This window comes from Citrus sinensis, chromosome 7 (assembly GCF_022201045.2).
Source record: "Citrus sinensis cultivar Valencia sweet orange chromosome 7, DVS_A1.0, whole genome shotgun sequence".
In the NCBI taxonomy this organism is placed as follows: Eukaryota; Viridiplantae; Streptophyta; class Magnoliopsida; order Sapindales; family Rutaceae; genus Citrus; species Citrus sinensis.
In genome coordinates this window covers 15,216,818-15,233,268 of record NC_068562.1, presented here as the reverse complement: position 1 = coordinate 15,233,268, position 16,451 = coordinate 15,216,818, and the positions used below count along the sequence as shown (strand labels likewise).

At 34.1% G+C, this 16,451-nt stretch overlaps 2 protein-coding genes, 1 long non-coding RNA gene and 1 other non-coding gene across 9 annotated transcripts; 3 read left to right on the top strand and 1 right to left on the bottom strand.

Moving 5' to 3' along the window:
• Positions 1 to 648: 648 nt before the first annotated feature.
• Positions 649 to 721, top strand: TRNAF-GAA (transfer RNA phenylalanine (anticodon GAA)). The gene has a single exon. It is a non-coding gene; the product is annotated as a tRNA-Phe (tRNA).
• Positions 722 to 2,124: 1,403 nt separating this feature from the next.
• On the top strand, positions 2,125 to 6,184 carry LOC102622137 (pentatricopeptide repeat-containing protein At1g80880, mitochondrial). The gene is made up of 3 exons (XM_052431580.1): positions 2,125 to 2,869; positions 3,787 to 5,142; positions 5,897 to 6,184. The coding sequence occupies exons 1-2, from the start codon at positions 2,274 to 2,276 to the stop codon at positions 4,871 to 4,873; spliced, it is 1,683 nt and encodes a 560-aa protein (XP_052287540.1). The 5' UTR covers positions 2,125 to 2,273; the 3' UTR covers positions 4,874 to 5,142; positions 5,897 to 6,184.
• A 2,094-nt stretch (positions 6,185 to 8,278) lies between these two features.
• Positions 8,279 to 10,917, bottom strand: LOC102621849 (cytochrome P450 71A1-like). The gene is made up of 2 exons (XM_006493312.4): positions 9,957 to 10,917; positions 8,279 to 9,284 (listed from the first exon to the last, which is right to left on the bottom strand). The coding sequence occupies exons 1-2, from the start codon at positions 10,845 to 10,847 to the stop codon at positions 8,655 to 8,657; spliced, it is 1,521 nt and encodes a 506-aa protein (XP_006493375.2). The 5' UTR covers positions 10,848 to 10,917; the 3' UTR covers positions 8,279 to 8,654.
• Positions 10,918 to 12,525: 1,608 nt separating this feature from the next.
• LOC112498197 (uncharacterized) lies at positions 12,526 to 16,017 on the top strand. 6 transcript variants are annotated; one of them, XR_008050676.1, is made up of 6 exons: positions 12,526 to 12,902; positions 13,808 to 13,953; positions 14,063 to 14,120; positions 14,215 to 14,782; positions 14,901 to 14,980; positions 15,707 to 16,017. It is a non-coding gene; the product is annotated as an uncharacterized LOC112498197 (long non-coding RNA). The 6 variants fall into 6 exon arrangements; XR_008050678.1 differs by having other exon boundaries at positions 13,824 to 13,953; positions 14,215 to 14,980; XR_008050675.1 differs by having other exon boundaries at positions 14,215 to 14,980.
• The last annotated feature ends 434 nt before the right edge of the window (positions 16,018 to 16,451 follow it).

The window sequence follows — 16,451 nt, the reverse complement described above, 5'->3', positions numbered from 1 at the left end:
TTCATTTTGTTTTAGATTATAATAGGACTGAATTTGTTATTTTTGAATAACTTCATTTGCTAATGCAATATTCACTTCATATATCACAATAAAGTTTTGATAAGGAAATAAGATGATGGAAAGAGAACAAGATCAAATAAAAAGAAGATAAAAGGAGAGAAAATAAGGTCAAATAAGAAGAAAATCAAATTTTATTTTCACAATAATTTTTTTCAATTAAAAAAAGGATGTACTGAGGAATTTTCTCAATTTAGTAAGTTCAAATAGGCACAGTCGGTGCTAATAGCATCACTCTTATCATAATTATTTCAAAAACAATTTTTAATGACTAATTTTATTTTATTTTTTCGTTTTTTGACCCAAAAAAAGTGGACAATGATATTTTTTTTTCCCTTGTTACTTTTCCTTTTTTCCCCTTCGTGTGAGACAGGTACAATGTTAGTGAGGATTTTTTAAATATAACAAATTTATTTTTATTTTAATATAATCTTAAAGGGGCCAATGAAATTTATATTGAGAATAAATAACGACTAGCATTTGTTGATTAATGGGAGTCACGTGGTATGTACCAACTTTGAGGATGGAAGAGAAGGGATCATAGTTTAATAAAAGAATATTTAACTTAAAATTAATATCTCCACTCGTCAAGCGGGGATAGCTCAGTTGGGAGAGCGTCAGACTGAAGATCTGAAGGTCGCGTGTTCGATCCACGCTCACCGCAAGTTTTTGTACTTTTTAATTGAATAATTTTTTTGATGGTTTTTTTTAATGAATAAATTGGATAAATTTCACTCCTCTCCCTAATTTACATTCTCTTAAAATCGGCCCTGTGATTTAAGAAACTATAACAATAAAACCTAAATGTCAACTTTTTTTTTTTTTTTTATATTTCCCATTTAAGCATATCATACTAGTTGTTAGACTCTTTGACCTTCCCCACCCGTGTTAGTGATGTTTGAAACTTAAATTTCTTGATTCAATTTAAAAGATTCTACTAATTAAATTAGCTAGCTACTGTTTATCCCAAAAAGCTGTGACATTTGCTTTTAACAGTAGATTATCTAAGTTTCAATCTTGATGTTTTCTTGATATAGAAAAATGTAGAGACTCATCAAAATCTTTAATGAGTTATCTTGTACCTCTCGCCTTGAGTCATCTTATTCTTTATTGGACTCTTAGTTTTATTTATAGTTAAATATTGAGTTATTATCATTTCACTACTTAAAAAATTGACAAATATCAAATGACTACAAGAAGTATTGTTTCCTATTATTTTCCTATTATATCTTTACAAAAAATATCATTTTATTATTTTTCCGTTACAACCGTTAGTTGACCAGTTGGTTGACTAACAAAATACAAATTTTACCCTTCATGATTAAAAAAAAAATACTTGAAGCTATTTACAAAATCAGCTCTTCCACATTTATTCGATCATTCAAGTTTCATTTCCAACATTAGGATATAAATATGGAATCATTAATAAGACGAATTTGTAATCCATTTATAAAAATGGATACAAAATACCAGCATAATTCTTTTTATAAATGGATTACAAATTCGTCTTATTAATGATTCCATTTTTATATTCTAATGTTGGAAATGAAACTTGGATGATCGAATAAATGTGGAAGAGCTGATTTTGTAAATAAGTTTCAAGTATTTGTTTTTTAATCATGAAGGGTAAAATTGGTATTTTATTAGTCAACTAACTGGTCAACTAACGGTTGTAACGAAAAAGTAGTAAAATAATATTTTTGTAAAGATATAGTAGGAAAATGATAGGAGAAACTATTTCTTTTAGTAATTTGATATTTGTCAAATTTTGAAGTAGTGAAATGATAATAACCCTTAAATATTTACTTTCAGTCAAAGCAAAATAAAACATATAGAACCAATGCTTAGTATGGATCAATTTAAATTTAAATTTAAGTGTCCACTGGAATTAAGAACAATATATTTTATTAATGAGTTTGGTTATGTTGGAACCACTTTAAGGTAGAACATTCTTTAATAAACACATTATTTATCACTTTACATGTATGACTGAGATTCGTGCTTTACTTTGAGCAGTTCAAACGTAGCCATGACCTTTATTAATTGATTTTCAGAACATGAGTTCTGCTGTACAATTGCTTATATTTTATCATGACACCTACATACAAAGTAAGAAAAGAAATGATCACGTAACTATTGAACTATTTATACTTCTAGGTTCAAAATTTCAATTCCACCAATGACATACCGTGTCTACTCCATTCCAACGCTCTCTGATGGCTCTCTTCCCGCTCACAAGAATTCTCCGAAAAACAACAAATCACTCGCAGCTTGTTCTCTCGCTGCTCCTCCAATTTTCCACACAGTCGTACTCTCTTTCAACGCCCAAACTCTTCTCTTTCACTTCGGCATTTCATCAAACATTTTCAAAACAATCTCGCCTCTCACATTTCACCTCCCATTTCTCCACTCTCCAATCATTCCCCACCCGAATTCTCACCGACCCATTTGCCTTCTCTCCACCATCGACCCATGCCCGTGACCCGCGTGAACAGATTCTCCTGGATTCGATCAAACGGGTCGCCCATTTTGACTCAGAAACTCAGGCCATGGCCTCCCTCGATGAGGCTGGTGTTGAGGCTGATGTAAATTTGGTTTATTCAGTGATCTGGGCATTGAGGGAAGAGTGGAGGCTGGCGTTTTTGGCTTTCAAGTTGGGTGAGAGACAAGGCTCTCTTGATGAAAAAGTTTCTGAGTTAATGGTTTGGGTTTTGGGTAATTGTAAAAAGTTTAATATTGCTTGGTGTTTGATTCGAGATATGTATAAATCTTCATTCAGTACAAGGCGAGCAATGCTTGTGATGATTGATAGGTGAAGTGCAGCTCTTCTTTTGCTTGGTTTAAATTTGATTTAGTTATTTTTGGTATTTTTAGGGCAATTTATGGGTCTTTTCAATATGCTTCTGGCTAGAGAATTAACCTAGTTATCAGAAAACTAATGCCACTTGATAAATGATTCTTCTTTATGTTTAATGGTTGTGGAGAATCAAATTATTGTCCAAAATTGTTGCTTGGGGCCATTGCTACTAAGTTATAAGAAAATTAGTGCTGCTAATTTTTGGTTAAAGACTTGTAACACAATGTGGTTCATGGGACTGTATAATTCTTCAATCTTTGCTTGTTTCCTGAATTTTCTTTTGGAATATGAATAGACTGATGATTCTGTTTCAAATTCCAAAAGTTTGCATGGTATAAGGCGATATTCAATGAAATCCTTAAGAGAGACTTTTGTTTAAATCAATGTAAACATGGATTTATATCCGTGTTTCAGGAAATGAAGCAACAAACAAGATAGAAAATAAAAAAAATTGGAGTGATTTGATTTTCACTTGGGTGTCATATCACCTTATAATATTGCAGTTTCACCTTGTAATCTATATAACCTCAATCTTTCTTTTCTGTTCTTTCGCTTTGTTATACTTATCTTTTCTTCTTTGCTTTCATTTTTTTTTTATTTTTGTTTTCATATTCATACCGTGGTTATAAAATCTGAAGTTCTTCCATCTATTTGCTGTACTTTGTCTTTGGCTGTTGCCATTATCACTTTTGCTGTGAGTTGCGATAAAATTAGTTCTTATTTTTATTTATTTCTATATTTTGCATTGCTGATTTGCGTAATGATGTAATAGAAAAAGTGAGTTTCGACAAGCACTTATTATAGTTTCATAACGTGTACTTCTAAACGTTGTTTTTCCCCTAACTTTATTCATTAAAATACTCTGCTATCAGATATGCAGCTGCAAATGATCCATGTGAGGCTATCCGGACATTCAGCATTATGGAGAAATTCAGAATAACTCCTGATGAAGAGGCGTTCCTTTTCCTTCTGAATGCTCTTTGTCAACATGGGAATGTTGAGGAGGCTGAAGAGTTTATGCTGGTAAATAAGAAGGTGTTTCCATTGGCGGCTAATAGCTTTAACATTATTCTCAATGGGTGGTGTAATATATTTGTTGATGTATTTGAATCAAAGAGAGTTTGGAGAGAAATGTCAAATTACTGTATCACACCAAATGCGACTTCCTATGCCCACATGATTTCCTGCTTCTCAAAGGTTGGAAATCTTTTTGATTCGCTGAGACTGTATGATGAAATGAAGAAAAGGGGCTGGGTTCCAGACCTTGAAGTATATAACTCTTTAATTTTTGTACTGACACGTGAGAATTGCTTTAAGGAAGCTCTCAAAATGCTAGACAAAATGAAAGCAACTGGGTTGCAGCCAGATTCTGCCACTTACAACTCAATGATACTTCCCCTCTGTGATGAAGGAAAGCTAGAGGATGCAAGAAATGTATTAGCTACTATGATTGGGGAGAATCTCAGTCTGAGCACTGGGACGTACCATGCATTTCTCAAATGTGCTGGTTTTGAAGAAACTTTGGAAATTCTCGATCGAATGAGAATAGCTGGTTTAGGTCCCAGTAAGGATACCTTTCTCCTTATTCTTCACAAGTTCTTCAAACTGGAGCAACCTGAGAATGCATTGAGGGTTTGGGTAGAAATGAAAAAATATGAAATAGATGCTGATTCCACTCATTACACAGTGTTGGTAGAAGGGCTAGCATCTTGTGGATTGCTAATCAAGGCCAGGAAATTCTATGTCGAAATGAGGTCAAATGGACATTTAGATGATCCTAAGCTTAAGAAACTTGTGAAGGAACCAGTTCAAGGTAATAAGCATGAGCGACGGCAGCAGGTGAGTAAGGTTAAGAGAAATAAACCAGTGGGTCTATGGAAAGGGAGTGCGATGGAACACAAAAAAAGTCGAAAACAGTTGAGAAAGAGGAAAAATGAGGAGTCCGATTCAAAATTCTGACAAAATTGACATGTGTTTTAAGGATATCTAGCTTTGCTATTACCATGATAGATCTTCTGTGGCTGTGCTTGGTTTTGAAGTGATGAACGAGCTGCTGCTGCTACCATGGAAAGGTTACAGCTTGGCTAGCTTGTCACCATTGACTGAATAGTCTGAAATAAATTTTGCATCCTTCCACCCAGCAAGCGTATGTTGACGAGTTTTCTTTGCCAATCCCGACAAGAATGTGCGGGCCTTGATACTCTATAAACTGTTGCCTCATCATCCTGGTATGCACTTATTTGATTTATGCAGTCATAGTTCACCGTTTGCTGAAGGCATTGAACATTTGTTATTTTTCTTCTTAAAATTGTGAGTTCAAGACTTCAGAGTTAAACAGTAGAATTTCTCACAAGCACACTCATAACTGCTATGTAACTTGCACTTGAGAACTCATTGGAAAGAAAGAAAGAAATGCCACTTCACAAAATTGTTTGGGCAAGAACAATTTGGCATTTGACTCCAACTAAGTTTGGGGTCACATTTTCATATGTGAACTGTTCAATTTCATGACTAAGCAACTTTTAGCTTAAGGCGTTAAGTTATCCTTTTAAAGTGGTCGGGGGCATGCGTAACTAACTTTTTGCTCGAATATGATGTGTGGCGTGGTAATGTTTCATGTTTGTTGTAACATTATATGGTCTATTGAGATTTTCATATTCTAGTTGAAATAGAATTTGTTTCCGAGTCAGGATGAATAATGGAATCTGAAAACTTACAGCTTAGTTATATCAATGATCTTTAGAAAGTGATGACATTTTCATCTCTATAAATATCGGGTACGAAATCATTTGCTCATAAAAATTTTCCCAGCAACTTGTTTTTGTGTGATTTGAGCTACAAGAAATGGATTGCACGTCAGAAAAGTACTCTTTATTGTGTTAGTTTTTGTCATAATCTCTAATTGTCGTTGTTAATATTATCTTTCACTTTTTGTTGGATTTTTACATGATCTTGATTTTAACATTGAAATTTAATTTACAGATACTGCATTATTTGAGTTACCGGAAGCCTTTTGAGGATTAACAATTCGTTGTACCAAAGTTTCCGAACGCGTGAAATTTTGTCCATCAAAAGTAGCATCTTGCCGTAAAGAAGGAATGGACAATTTTTTGCCTGAAGGCGATTGTTTGTGTACTCGGAAGATATATATGTTTTTATTTAATGTATCAAGTGTGTATTAGAAAATAATTTTTATATGTTCATTTTTCATGTATCGAGTTAATTTGTGTATCAGGATTTAATTCTTAACGTCTCCGAATTATTTGTTCACTCCCCATCCGTCAATCTTTTTAATTAGTTCGTGCATGTTGGTCTTTTTATTAAGAGTCATATTATATTTATTTAATTGGAATACTTAGTAACAGTCTGATAGTATTTAGAAATCGTTAAGTTAAATTGTAATTCACTGTGAACAACAGAATACATGTACAAGAGTCAAGAATGATGGTATACTTTTATATATATATATTTTTTATACTTTTTTTTTCTTTTTTCCCTTAATATATAACGAGTCATAATATACTAAAAGATATTTTTCTCCTATGAAAGTATAGTTTATGCTAACTTCTTAATGTCGAGGAGATAATGAGACATTATGAAAACACTTTAAGTTAATTAGAGATGCAGGTGACGTTTGTTTTTTTAACTTAATGAATTAAAGTGACTTAATTTAATTAATTAAGTTAATTAGAGGTGTTTGTTTTTATAACTTAATGAGACTTTTTAGATAATTTTGACTTAATAAAATAAGCCAATTTTTTTGGCTTTTTACTTAATAGAGACATCTGAATTAAGTCAATTACTTTCTAATGTAAAAAATATCCCTGCTTTATGATTTATTTTTCATGTCTATCCCAAAACTCACCCGTAGATATTTACCCCACATAATAATCTCATTATTATTTTTTTAGCCGTCATGAAATCCCTCCTCACTTTGGTATCAACTCCTCAAGTATTGAAGATCAAAATTACATGTGACAATTTCGAGATGAAATGGCAAATCAATTGTTTCAAGCATCTTATTAGTTTTTTTCTTTCTTATATTATATATGATAAAATTTGAAATTTATGATATTTTATATATTAAAATTTCAAAATCATTATGTATTCACTTGAATATAGTTTTACTTATAAATATTAAAATATTGTGGTATTTAATATATTATTTATTTGACATTTAAATTTAATAAGGATACAAATGTAAAAGTACACATTTTCAGTTTTTAAGTTGAAAAAAACAAACAACTTAATAATTATTTTTCGAGATTCAGACGAAAAAACAAACATATTATTCAGATTCAGACATTCAGATTTATTCAGAATTCAGACTAATTCAGGTCTATTCAGATTTCAGACAAAAAAACAAACGCCACCGCAGTTTACATTATTCTTATTTATAGTCAAAACCCGTTAAGATAAATATATTTAAAGCTTAATAAATTTTTTCTCGATTTAAGTGAATACAAAGAGTCATGGATACATAATCTTAGTTCATTAGCTAATTGCTAGCATAATCATAACTCTTCAAGTGCCCTTAATCAAGTCTATAAAAGAATTTCATTGTATCTTGCCAACATTGTTACAACCGATAGCAAACTGGTAAGACAATAACAATTAATTTTCATGCAAAGTGCCAATTTTGTTTCTCTTTCAATGATTTATATATATTGGCTAATTAATTGATCAAACCTCGGAAACACTTTCGAAATGCCCTATTAAAGAGGTGAAGGTTTTCTTCTGCGAAAAAGAAAGACACCCATTTAAAAATATAAAATTTCTACATGATCTTGTACAAAATACTTTTGAAAATTATTAACAGTGTTAAAATTTACAATTTTTGTAAAACCAACATCTTTATTTTACACAACATTATTTATTCAATGGCGAAGATAGGAGCTTATTTTGACCCCAACTAAAGGGAAAAAAAAGAAAAAAATCAATAAAAAATAATTTTATACTAATCTGAATATTATTTATTTCATTAAAGATTATAAGAAATTTTCGTTGAAGATCAACATGAAAAATATTTATCTTATTAAAGATCTTAAGAAATATTTAAAAATTACAGGGGCTCGCTCTCTCTACCCTTTGTACATTTACTCTCATCTGGGCTGGTAGCCTGTTTGGCTGAGGAGTCTTTTTTGTCAGTGAGAAGGATGAATAATAGAATGATGAGAGAGGGAGTTATATTATTTTTTTTTAACGAGAGGGAGAATTAAATACTATATTTGACAAGAAAAAGAAAAAAACAAAGGGAAAGGTAGAAAAAAAGATGGAAATTTTTGTTACATCATGTGAATGATTAGCTTAAATTAATACGAGACACATACGGGAATAATCGTTTACTCAATATATACTAAAAGGGAAAGAAACGTAACTCGATCATTTTATTAATTAGAAAATTTATTCATTACAAAATAAGTAATTATGCTTTACAAAGCATACATTTCCAATACAATTTGTTGACCACTTGCATTGCTTCCGTTGCTAGATGTTAAATACTGGAGACATGATTTCGATAGAAATGAGAAATCTCACCAACTAAATACCAGTTTTTATTGTCTCTATTTTTACTCGAACTCAGATGACCACAAGTGAAAAACACATTCGTAGCCAACTGAACTGCTGTACCCTTACAATGTTAGATGACGAACTTACCTCAGCTGTTTTATTTGATATTGAGAGAAACCATGCAAATATTGGCCACACAAATATTTAAATGAAGAGGAAAATATAATCCCTATGAGTAAAGATGATGAGGAAGCCGAGGTTTCGTAGGGACAACAACAAGTGGGTTTTTCTTACAAGTTGTGAGACCAAACCTTTCCTCCATATCTAAATCTTGTCTCTTCATATCACCGGGTAATTTCCATTCAAAACCATGCAAAAGATTTGCCAAACTTGACTGAACAAGCTTAAGCCCTAGACCATAACCAAGGCACATCCTTCTCCCAGATCCAAACGGCAACAACTCATAATCATGACCTTTAACGTCAATCTCCTTTCCGATGAATCTATCCGGCCAAAACTCATTAGGCTTCTCCCATATTGTTGGATCTCTCCCTATTGTCCATATATTTATAAGCACACGACTGTTTTTGAGAAGGTCATAGCCAGCAACTTTGCAATCTTCTCTGGCAACTCTAGGAATAAGCAATGGTACCACAGGGTGGAGGCGCATCGTTTCTTTGACAATTGCTTGTATGTATGGAAGGTTAACAATGTCTTTCTCTTGTACCCATCTGTCTCTTCCGATTACTCTGTCCAGTTCTTCAGTTGCCTTTTGGATAGCTTCAGGGTTTTTCAAGAGCAATGACATTGCCCATTCTACGTTGAGTGCCGAGGTGTCAGTTCCAGCAGTTAATAGGTCCTACAATTCAAAATAAAAATACAAATCATGATGTTTACTTTCTTTGACAATTATAGTTGTATTCATGATGTTTACTTTCTTTGACAATTATAGCTTAAATCACAGACACCAAATTTCTTTACAATTTTTTGTTAGTCATATTTTATTTTGTTGGACAGTTATCGGTTAAATCGTTGGATCAGAACCCTCTTGTTATTTATTTATTTTATTTTTCCTCTCTTTGTCTCTTCTTTCTTTGCTTAATGATATATAAGTGACCGACAAGGAGAACTATTGGTTAAATCATGATCGGATTACGATCCCTATCCTAAGTCATCATACAAGGAGCTTCATTTCATTTTTTTTTTTATAATTTTACAGATGTATCCATCATTTTTTTTTTTGGGTTTTTGGGACAACCCAAAAAAAAAACGAATTACTTGAAAACTACTCCACTGGATCATTAAAACTCAAATTCCTTTTCATATATCTTTGTACACATGTAGTTAGTATATTATACCTGAAAAACTACTATTAAGTCATACCCTTAAAAAAAAGAAAAGAAAGAAAGAAAACTACCGCACGAATGAAAATCAAACCCCCTGCTAGATTTATCTGTATATATGAGTGGGGATCGAATCCCAAACATATTATTATACCATTTCAAGAGATTAATTTACTGGTTAAATTTACCTGGATTATGGCCTTAAGCTGATGTCTTTCAATCTTAACTTCCAGAGTAGGATCATCCGCAAACTGCACTAGAACATCAACCATATCATTAACCCCTTGGTCCTTACCCGATTTCTTCCTAGCATATCGCTCATCCAAGATCTGCTCATAAAATCTATCAAGCTTCCTGTTCACATCCTTCATTCTCTTAACATGCCCTTGTAAATCCAATGGAGCAAGCCATGGAATTGCGTCCCCTATATCTAAAGTACCATGCACCAAGAACAATTCCTCAAGCATTTCCGTGAACTCCTTTGGAGTCACAATGTTGTTTTCATCTTCTTCCGTGTACCTTTTCCCCAACACCATCCGGCTCATCGTGGAGAGATTGAGCATGTAGAGGCGATCTTTCAATTGAACAGGCTTGGAACACGACTTGAACATGTCATGGAGAAACAGTTTTCTTTCCTCTACCCTCATGTACTCAAATTGATCCAAGCGTTTTGGGCTGAGAAGCTCCATTACGCAGATTTTACGAGCTTGGCGCCAGTATGGACTGTATGGTGCAGTGCCCATGCCAGTGTAATCGTAGGTTAAGTATTTGCCAGCAAGAAGTTGTGGCCTGGAAGAAAAGCTGAGATCGTGAGTCTTGAGCAAAAGCTCTGCTACTTCAACTGAAGAGCCAACAACCACGGAGTCGAATCCGAATTTGAGGTGCATGAGGGGCCCGTATTTTCGTGAGAGAGAGTGGATGGAAATGTGAGGGAGAGGGCCGATGAGGTTGAGGTTTCCGATGATTGGCCATGGCTTTGGACCCGGCGGCAAGTTAGGCTTTTTAGGGTTGCGAGAATAATAATGGCGGCGAAAGAAGAGGAGGAGGACGGGGAGGAAGAGGAGGATTGAGTACCACATAGCTGAGAGATGGCAGTGATTGTACGTATGTGTGTGTGAGGCTATGGGGTGGTGGTAGGGGTTGTGACAGAGCCATTTATAACGTTGCAAGAAGTACGCACTATTTGATTAGCACTCTTAAATTGACTATTAAGCAACGACTGAGATTTTAAACGTTTTTTTTCCTTTTTTAGTTTTTATCCACCAAAATTGAGAACAAACACAACTGAGGTGTTAATGGCATGATGTAGACTGTAATTTTACTGGAATAGACTCAACTAGAGAGGGCTCTGGAACTCAATCTTAGAGAAAACTATCGATAATATCTCGACTAATGAGTTAAATGATGTAGGCTGTACTTGTATTCGAACAAACTCGACCGAAGAGGGCTTGTTAAATGATCTATCCCTAGTAGAAAATTATTGATAAGTACTCTTGGTCTTTGATATCAAACTGCATATCTGTGTGAAATTTATATTATTTGTAAGTAAAGTCTCAATTTATCCCCAGATAACTCAGATATATATTTAAATCATCAGGTCTCTTACACATCCAACATTCCGGCCAGAAGGTTAACGTGTTAAAATTTCATTGTATTGCGTGTTTTCATCTATATTATAATTATGCGTTTTTCTTCTTCTTTTTTTTTTTTTTTTGAAGAATCTAACCCCTCACCAAAACAAGTAGTATGTGAATTGAAACAAGTAGAGAAGATTTAACCACTTGGGCTTGGCCCAAGTAGCTAGAGAGCCACTCCCTCACAAATGTGAGGGAAGTGGTTCGAGTCTCCGCAGACGCATTGTAAGGGTTTAATTTAAATGTCCTTTCTTGGAGTCCCAGAGCTTGAGTGAAGACAGTCTTTCTCCCAGGCTGGGAGTTGACGTCCCTCGAATATTTGAGAGGGTTAAAAATCTGAGCGGTACCATATCAGCATTAATGTCAACAGGCCTCAGTATATATATATATGATTGTACGTATCAGTTATATTCTCATGTAATATGAGTTGTAATTTGAGCAATAGTCTCATGTCATAAAAAAAAAAAACAAATAAAAAAAAAACAAGTAAAGAAGAGAAATAGTGAAGAAAGGGCATTCCTAACCATTTAACTCAATAACCGGGAAAAAAAAGGAAAAAAAGCCAGCCAAATTTTTGTATTCTTACTAACATAAATCATAGTCAATGACCCGGAATCTCCCAATGCACAAAATCAAAGCTACAAATATATATCTACTTGGCTTTTGCATTAATTACATTTGCTGGGCCAATCAAGCTGATAAATCTTTATAAATTAATTGATCATGTCCAGGAGATCAAAAAAACCGTCCTCTGGTCGACCTGCAAGCTGATGACAAAGATTATTATTCAATCTTTGAAAACTGAATCAACCATTTAAAATCATAATTTCTGTTATCTATCTATCTATATATATATATATATATATATATATTTGGGGAAAGGCAAGAATGTACCCTAACATAATTAAAATTTAAGTTAAATAAGAAAGTGATAAGAAATTATTATAATTATTGACATATGCCATCGGTTGTCAAAATTAAATTAGAAAATAACAATGACACTAGAACTTAACTCAAAATTAAGAAATTAAAAGAAAATACAAAATAAACGTTCATCCAATCAAATCCATTTGTAATTTATACAACAACCAAGACGAGGATGCTTCTCGAAGCACTCCCAAACTGGGGTCCAGCTACCATGCCCAAGGGGGCATGATACCCCCTTTTTTTGTCAGTATCGCATGTAACCGTTAGATTATAAATAATTTAATCCAACGGATGGGGTTTGAAAGGGGTAAAAGTCAATAACAGTGGACAACCGTCGAAACCAGTTTCTTCCAGCTTGTTCGTTCGAAATTAGTTTTAGGGTCTGTAAACCCTTACTGGCCATTTTGGGCAATGACTGCGGTATCTCGAACGCAAGGAAATTGAAGTGGGCAAGGTGTAACTGCGGCTGCGGCAGCGCTTGCGTGTGCGATTTTTGAATTGGCTTTTGGTGACTTGCAGCTTGTCGTGGCAGTATTGAACGAGGCAGAAGGGATTGGGTTAGCAAAATTTAAGGTCAGTGTAATTTGAATATGAGATTAGAGATATGAATCATTTGTCGGTGATAAAAGTGGATGGTGGAAATTGAACGTTTCGTTTGGATAAGCTATCTTTTGGGAGTAGAGCGCAAAAAATTTAAATTTAAATTAAGGATATGTCCTGCACAACGCGGTTGGTGGTTGAGTGGAGAAATTGAACCCAGTTGAATAAATGAAGTGTTGTGCATATACATGGTTCCAAAATTTATGCCGTACAGAGATTGAAAATTAGAAGGGTTTCGGCCAATAATTATCGAAATGATTTGGGGATTATTTAGCAGCAGTTCAATGTGGTCTATTTAAAGTAGTAGGATGAAGGAGAAGGTTGGTGTTATGCTCTGTAACTTGAGTGTGTTGCCAGCATTTGCTTTGCCTTTCTTTAACTTAGTCATGACAATGCATTCGAATAGAATTTCATAGAAGCACCAGACATGTGACATGTTAATTGTCAATCCTACTGAATTATTTAAATTTAGATAATAAAAGTTTGCATTTGTATCATTGTAAAGGGATTAATTACCTGATTAGTATTATATGTTTGTAAGTATAAGCAATGAGTACCCAATGTATGACATAGAATTCCACAGTAGCGTGGGTGTTATTAAGTTTACATTGAACATGCATGGAAAATTAGTAACATGAAAAGTGAAATTGCAGCAAATATTTAAATGATGTGAATGAGAAGCATGAAGTAAGCTGATGACATGGGGGTAATGGTACATGCACTAACTGAATTTGTATATCTTTTTCATGGAGTTTATATGAAATGTTTTTGTTAGTTTCGTTTGGGGATGCTAATGTAATTGATATGTATTTGTGTTATGCATTAGAAATGTATTTATATGTTGATATAAAACAAATTTTGATGGTAAGAAATGGCAGTGTTACTGAAATTCAGGAATGAAGGTGGTGGGGAGAAATAAGCGAAAGGAATGTGAGATTAAAGGAGGGACTGAAGTGGTTGGTGATGATGCAATCATTGATGGGGGAAGAAAAAGGCAGTGCTGCAATGGGTTCATAAGATATTTGTAAGCTATGTTAATGGAAAAATCAATAAATTATCATAACTTAGTAACAGTCGAGTGGTAAGTATAGGTTTTGACTAATTATTTTGGTTGTGATACGATGATATTGCAGTGGTGAAGTTGTGCGTCAGATGAAGGCAAAAGATGGAGTGACATGCATTACAAAAGAGGTTAGTTAATTAGCATTGTAGAAATAGAGAAATGGTAATTGCTACCGGATTAATGTGTAGTGGGTTCAATTGGGTTACCATGATTGCATTGTAGATTCGAAAAGAAATTGGATCCACGTATAAGAATTTGCCAGCGGAGGAAAAGTGTCGGTATAAAAGTGAGGCGAAACGAGTAAGGAAGTCAAAAATTGGGAAGGCAAAGTTCCTAACGAGATGTGCTCTAGATAGATTAGCTACAACAGTTGATTAGACAACGAATCACCCCAACAATCACAAAGATAATTCAACATCATCTTATTGAAACCCGGTACCTGGCAGTGCAAAATAATAATGGGACAATTACAGGTGTTACGGATTCTGTTTCCATTGTGTACGAGGTCGACATGCAAAGAAAGCTTTGCAGTTGTGGCTTCTGGCAGAAGTCAGGAGTTCCATGCCCACACGCATGCAAGTGCATTCTACAGAAGGCAGAAAATATCGATGACTTTGTTCACAAAATGCAGACAATCTCTCAATATAGGGATACTTATGGACTGGGGATGAATGCACTGCCAAAAGAATTTACATGGATGTCCCACGTTTCTGTTGTTTTGCTCCTTCCTCCTCGTGCAAATGCCACAATTGTAGAAGACACGCCTTACCGTATTCCTCATACAAAATAGGTCAAATTTCCATGTTTCTTGTAATATATATTATCCACACTGTGCATTTCTCTCAAAATTATTATGAAAACAACCTTTTCAGTTAACTATTTCACATTTTTTAACTGTTTCATATCAGTCCACGTTCGGCCACATCTCTTGCTGTTGGACAAAACTTCTTGCGACTACCATCAAGCAGCAGTGATGAAGATTCAATAAGTAAGTCTTTCTTTTTCTTTTTATTTTTTTTAACTATGAAGTCCAATTTTTAGGGATATCAATCGACTTTTCAAGTTATTGAGGCAGCCATTGGAACAATTTCGTTTTAAATAGTTATAGTTCGTATTATTTTCAACCCAGCTTTCATGTGCGCACAAAATTAATAACCTTACATTCATTACTTGGATATTATCATATTTATCATATCCCAGCTCAACATTGGTATGTGCTCGTGGATTGCTAACTATATACCAAATATGATCACTGCGACCGAGGATATTTCATTTACTTCTCTGCATCTTGTACTTACTTTTATGCAGTTTTCACTACATATCCTACATTTATTTCACACCATTTTCTCCATCACAAGCCTTGCACATGAGCTTCAGCAATTCATATCTCATGTAAATTCTACTTCTACTATTTGTCTCCGCTATTCGTACATTTGTCTTCTCATATAGAATGAATTAATATTTTCACCTTCACGACAAATCTCTTAGGGATATGATAAATCGTTCCACCACATTACCTGCTCATTAATTGCTAACATGCACTTCCTCCACGATTGTTGTTAATATTTCATTCACCCTATGCATTTCAACATTCAACTCCACATGAATTTGTTACATATGCCTGTACGAGCTCTTGCTTTGATATAAGCAAGTTAGTTACATTGTCATTCTTACTTGAATTCTCATTTAATGGTTTCCTTTACTCATGTTGCAGGCCTGTAGCCATGACTCTCGAGGGACATGGCATTTTGATACCTACGGTCTGCTGTGTCCTCCACAATTGGCCACCTTACATTTCTTCCAATGCTTGAAAATTAAACTTATCTGTCTATTTCATTTTAATGACCGCCATCAAACGAACTCCACCAACCACGAAACTTATCCACATTTTGTGTGCTCCTATATTTAGTTATTGTAAAATTTCATCTACTGTAACTGTGTTTTGCTATCAATTAATAGATGTTGTTAACATACTACAACATTGTGCAAGTTTCACGATTATATGTTTCCAACTTATGTACTCTATCTCTTATGTCCACATTGCAGCTTATATTTTTTTCTCCGCCTCCTAGCACCTACAATACAATTATCTTCTCCCTATTTCATATTTGTTCCTTCTACATTCAACATCCCTGATCCATTTCTCCCTTCCATTTCTGTTTCTGGCACTATTTATTTTATTTCAAGTATGCTCGCTTCCAGTTTAAATGTTGCTCAACTTTGCTGTTAACTTGCTGCCTTCTACTTGATCATATTGCTTCCGTTCTAACATAGGTTATTCCTTAATCAAAGAATCTATTTTACTGATGTTGGTCGTTTCCTCCTCCGCGTCTTAACCGTCTACTCCATTTCGCTGATAGTTAACAATGTTTTTCATTAACTCATTACTACTATAATTAACATTAGTTAATCTCATTATCTTCTTCATTGCTGTAGTATTACTTTCACATGCCTCCGGC

What these genes read in the sequence shown, in the direction of transcription:
- LOC102622137 (XM_052431580.1), top strand. Translation starts at nt 2,274, where the DNA reads ATGGCTCTCTTCCCGCTCACAAGAATTCTCCGAAAAACAACAAATCAC. An exon ending in ATGCTTGTGATGATTGATAG is followed by an intron (nt 2,870 to 3,786) that starts GTGAAGTGCAGC and finishes CTCTGCTATCAG; the next exon opens with ATATGCAGCTGCAAATGATC.
- LOC102621849 (XM_006493312.4), bottom strand. Translation starts at nt 10,847, where the DNA reads ATGTGGTACTCAATCCTCCTCTTCCTCCCCGTCCTCCTCCTCTTCTTT. An exon ending in AGCTTAAGGCCATAATCCAG is followed by an intron (nt 9,285 to 9,956) that starts GTAAATTTAACC and finishes TTTGAATTGTAG; the next exon opens with GACCTATTAACTGCTGGAAC.